General features: G+C 45.5%; 1 protein-coding gene across 1 annotated transcript; it reads left to right on the forward strand.

Moving 5' to 3' along the window:
* Positions 1-1,065: 1,065 nt before the first annotated feature.
* Positions 1,066-4,101, forward strand: SARC_09810 (1,4-alpha-glucan-branching enzyme; the record flags this gene model as incomplete). Its single annotated transcript, XM_014296164.1, has 4 exons — positions 1,066-1,263; positions 1,848-2,174; positions 2,542-3,843; positions 4,057-4,101. 4 exons carry the CDS (start codon positions 1,066-1,068, stop codon positions 4,099-4,101), a joined length of 1,872 nt encoding a protein of 623 aa, XP_014151639.1.
* Positions 4,102-5,267: the final 1,166 nt, after the last annotated feature.

Here is a 5,267-nt window from a genome sequence, read left to right on the forward strand (position 1 = left end):
TGTTTGCTATAGAAATATCATCACATATGTATAGTTTACTACACAAATATCATCACATATGTATAGTTTACTATACAAATATTATCACATATGCATAGTTTACTATACAAATATCATCACATATGTATAGTTTACTATACGAATATCATCACATACGTATAATTCACTAGAGAAACCTTAACATATGTAGAGTTCATTATAGAAATATCATCGTATATGTATAGTTCAACGGAGACACCTGAACATATGTAGAGTTCACTATAGAAATATCATCACATGTGTATAATTTTACATAGCTGTTTAATCACGTGTATAGTTTACCGTAGAACTCTTATCACTTGTGTTTAGTTAACAAACCAGTACTCCTCGATTAGGCTAGTGTATGTGCAGCACAGACACTGACTTAATGCACCGCGGAGACTGGTGCCATTCTCGAATGGTTGCAAGAGCGTACGCAATCACAGTGCAGAAGCGTATGTTGTAAATACCTACGTCGCACCCGAATAGGCTCACCAGATCATGCACCGAGAATAAGCGAACAAGTAGAAACCCCCTAAACCCCTAAAAAAAACCCCCCTCCAAACCCTTCCATTCACAAATGCCATATCATAAAAGTATGCAAGTCGTTCACAAATAGCCTAAGCCAATAGTATCCAGTTTGTACACAAACCATATCTTTGACAGTATGCAATCATTGCGCGAGTGCACTTCGTATGATATTCAACAGTACGTAGCGAAACCGCAGATGGGCTTCCGTGGCTCGATATAGTCACTCTACACATACACACAATGCCATATATTCGCGCTGTATACAATCTGTCAATACGGTTGACTAGGGTATGGGACCAATGTATTACACGAGAACGCCGAGGGTATCTACCATCCTCAGTGCAAATACAGACACGCATGGATATCTACTTCACCATATAGTTTACCGAGGGTATAGGACAGTGGGATCTGCGAGGTCCCGAGCCCGAGGCTATATGTAAATACACGCATTCCTTAGCATATGTATTGTACCTGATCTGGCTCTCCCTGTAACAGTTTACCAAAGGGTACGAGACTATGGGATTCCACGAGACGCCCGAAGGTATCTACTACCGTGAATGGGCCCCGGGGGCCACGCAAGCGTGGCTAATCGGAGAGTTCTGTGATTGGGAGCGTAAGCACGAAATGAAGAAACTGGAGCACGGCAAGTGGGAACTGTTCCTACCCAACAACGAGGATGGATCCAGAGCCATCAAACACATGTCACATGTAAAGGTATGTGTTTATTGATGGGGCTCCGGTTGTTTTGTTTGCTATTTGAGGAGGGGGTGGGTGGGGGTTTTTGTTTGTCTTTGGCTTGAGTAGTGTGACTCTCCATGGCTCAATTAGAGCGATGAGCGAATCTGTTTGTGTTTGCTTAGATGCCGTCCTGAAGGTGGATGCTGCAGTATAATATATTATAATATAAATGTATATATTATATTATATAAATGTATATATATATATATATAATATGCATGTGTATATATATATGTATATATATTAGTATGTGCGGGGTTTGGATTTGTTTGACCTAGGTGTGCGTACTGATAAGTACTAATTCTACTACTGCCTACTTGTACTGGTATGTCATTGTCCTTCTGAAGATCGTTGTCCGTACTAATGAATCTTGCTATTGAACTCTTAGTAATCTGTGACCTTGTATTTGCTGCTTCGGACAAGATATGTCGATGTATTCGTATACTCGTATAATTATTTTTTTCATCCCTTCTCTGGTTTTCAAATTTGGTGTAGTCGATCAACAAGTGTAACATATTCGACCACCATTAAACTACCATATTCAAATCCCTACGTGTAAGGTATCCTTCGACAGCACCAGCGGTGAGCGCTGCGACCGCATTCCTCCGTGGATCAACTACGCGGTGATGGAGAAAACCAAGCCTGTGTACATCGGTGTGTACTATATGCCGGAGAAGAGCTTCGAATGGAAGAACGAACGCCCCAAGAACACCCAAGGACTGCGTATTTACGAGGCGCACGTGGGCATCTCCTCCAAGGAGCCCACAATCGCCTCGTACCGCCACTTTGCGGACGATATCATCCCGCGCATTGCCGAGAACGGGTACAACGCCATCCAGTTGATGGCTGTGATGGAGCACGCTTACTACGGAAGTTTCGGATACCAGGTATATATATATATATATATATTAATGGGAACGTTGAAGTAGTCTATAGTGAGTCCTAGACCTTGACCGCATTGACAACCGGTGGTAGTTCACAATGTGGCACCCAGTATATGGTTCGTTGTCAGCCTGTTCAGAGTGGCTACTTCGCCTATCTTTTTGTTTAACTACTTGTTCGGATGTCAGCACGACCTAGTAGAATATGTACTACGACTGCAAAAGCGGGCCGTGATGTTTCTTTATACTTATCGTAAGTTCTGTATCTGTGAATCAGCTGTTACTCCCAACCAGCCAGTGTACACGTTCGGAAACCGAATACGCACGCATTCGCCATTCGACTCACCGATGACTCACTCCCGTTCCATCTCAGGTGACATCGTTCTTCGCCACATCGTCGCGCTTCGGTGAACCCGACGATCTCAAATACCTCATTGACAAGGCCCACGGCTACGGCATTCTGATGTTGCTAGACATCGTGCACTCGCACGCGTCTATGAACGTAGACGACGGTCTGAACCGATTCGATGGCACGGACCACTGCTACTTCCACGAGGGTGAACGCGGCAATCACTCGCTGTGGGGCTCGCGCCTGTTCAACTACGGCCACTGGGAGGTGATGCGCTTTCTGCTGTCTAACCTGCGATGGTGGGTGGAGGAGTACAGGTTCGATGGCTTCCGCTTCGACGGGGTCACGTCTATGATGTACAAACACCACGGAATGGGTGTTGGGTTCAGCGGCGACTACAACGAGTACTTTGGGGACGATGTCGACGGAGAGAGTTTTTGCTACATGCAGATGGCGAATGCCATGCTGCATGAGCTGTACCCTGACCACATGATCACCATCGCCGAGGATGTGTCTGGTATGCCAGCGCTCTCGCTGCCTGTGGCTATGGGGGGCGGTGGTTTCGACTACCGACTGAGTATGGCTATCCCGGATAAGTGGATCGAGATTCTCAAGGAACTCTCCGATGAGGAGTGGGATATTGGTAACATTGTGCACACCCTAACCAACCGTCGACACGGTGAGAAGAGCATTGCGTACGCCGAGTCACACGACCAGGCGCTTGTCGGTGATAAGACGATTGCTTTCTGGTTGATGGACAAGGAGATGTACACGCACATGTCCGATCTCGCGCCCAAGTCGCTGATCGTAGACCGAGGCATTGCTCTGCACAAGATGATCCGCTTCCTGACATACACTCTGGGTGGCGAGGGCTACCTCAACTTTATCGGAAACGAGTTTGGTCACCCGGAGTGGCTTGATTTTCCGCGAGCAGGCAACAACGAGTCCTTCCAGTACGCCCGCAGACAGTGGAATGTGGTGGACGATCCTCTGTTGAAGTACAAATACCTCAACAAGTGGGACGCGGCTATGCACGCGACGTGTAACAATTACGACTGGTTGAACGCCCCCCAGGCGTACGTATCCCTTAAACACGAGGGAGACAAGCTCATCATCTTTGAGCGTGCGGGTCTGCTGTTTGTGTTCAACTTCCACCACAGCAACTCATTCCCCGACTACAAAGTGGGTACGTCGCTGAAGGGCAAACTCAAAGTGGTGCTGTCCTCGGATGATCCAGAGTTTGGTGGCTTCAACCGAGTAGATAAGTCGTCCGAGTTCTGGGTCAAAGAGGGCGACGGCTGGCACGACAGACCTAATTCTACCATGGTATGTCGAGCTGCTCAATTTTCACTTGCTCTGTGTGAAGTATTCAAGTTATGATTGCTGTCGTGACTCGTTTATTGATCGTTTTGATTGACGTGGAGATTTATTTTGCAATGTACCCTATCTTCTTGTTTGCCTATAGCATCGCCTTTCTACCCATGAGATATTTGTTCTTTTCATTTACTTTTTGTGTCACGTTCCCAATTGGTACTGCAGATTTATATCCCGAACCGTGTCTGCTTGGCGTTTGCTGCCGAGTAATCGTGTGCCCAACACGGAAAACATTTATACCATGAGGATGTAGTTCCAAGACATTTATACCATGAGGATGTAGTTTACGACATTTATACCATGAGGATGTAGTTTAAGAGGATCCGACTGATGAATTCGATTTCAGCGAGACACCGTCGGGCCAGAATTGGCCCCATAATTAAAATGATATTAGCTAAGCCAGTGAAGTAGCGCTTACGAATTTGTCAACTTCTTCGGCTTATCAGTGTGTGATCTAACATCATGTATGCCAGTGCATCCAGCTCTAGTGTGTATGTGAGGTTTGTCTTATTGATTTACATATATCCGCATCGTTCATGTTGAAGAGTTGCCATATGGCAGCAGCTGGTACTGGTTTCGACGGTTTAGTCGTTATCACACACCTGACAGGATGCTATAAACAATCGCAAACGCGTTTGGTCGTAACTATATAGTATGAGATATATGTTTCTATGAGATGTGGGATTTGCTACATAAGGGTTACGCGTCTTGTTATCTCGCATTCAGCTTTGATGAATTTGTATTGATACAAGGAGTGGCTCTGGCTACTATAGTAAACCTATTTGCTGCAAATCACGTTATATGAAAATTACAACGTATTAAATGGGAATACAATACTTCTTACAACAAAAGAAATGTTCCTACTATACTATTTTCTTCTTCATTGTCAAGAGTCTGTTTCTTTCATTGCCTGCCACTTCCATTATCCTTGCTCAATTTAAACCTAAAAATCGATACGGTTTTCGTATACATCAGAGACCCTTGCATTCGTCTCGCAGACGAACTGTGTGCATTCCTCGAGCTCGCCACATATTCCGTACCACTGACAACATGCCCTGTCCTAGTAGAGAAACAAGGTTACGCTCGTGTTCCTCTGTGCAAGTGTTTTGCCCTGTCCTCATAGAGAAACGGGGTTACGCTCGTGTTCCTCTGTGCAAGTGTTTTGCCCTGTCCTCATAGAGAAACGGGGTTACGCTCGTGTTCCTCTGTGCAGGTATTTGATACTTGTACTCGGGGGTTGAATGGGCACCGACGGCAACGGCAGCAGTGGCGATTATAGCCGTGGAAAAGGACACTGGTGCTTCTGGTTTATACGAGAACAGTATCGATTTCTAATTCTAAATGGGCAGATGATGTATTTGCTTGTGCAGATCTCC

This window comes from Sphaeroforma arctica (assembly GCF_001186125.1).
Source record: "Sphaeroforma arctica JP610 unplaced genomic scaffold supercont1.1050, whole genome shotgun sequence".
Lineage (NCBI taxonomy): Eukaryota > Ichthyosporea > Ichthyophonida > Sphaeroforma > Sphaeroforma arctica.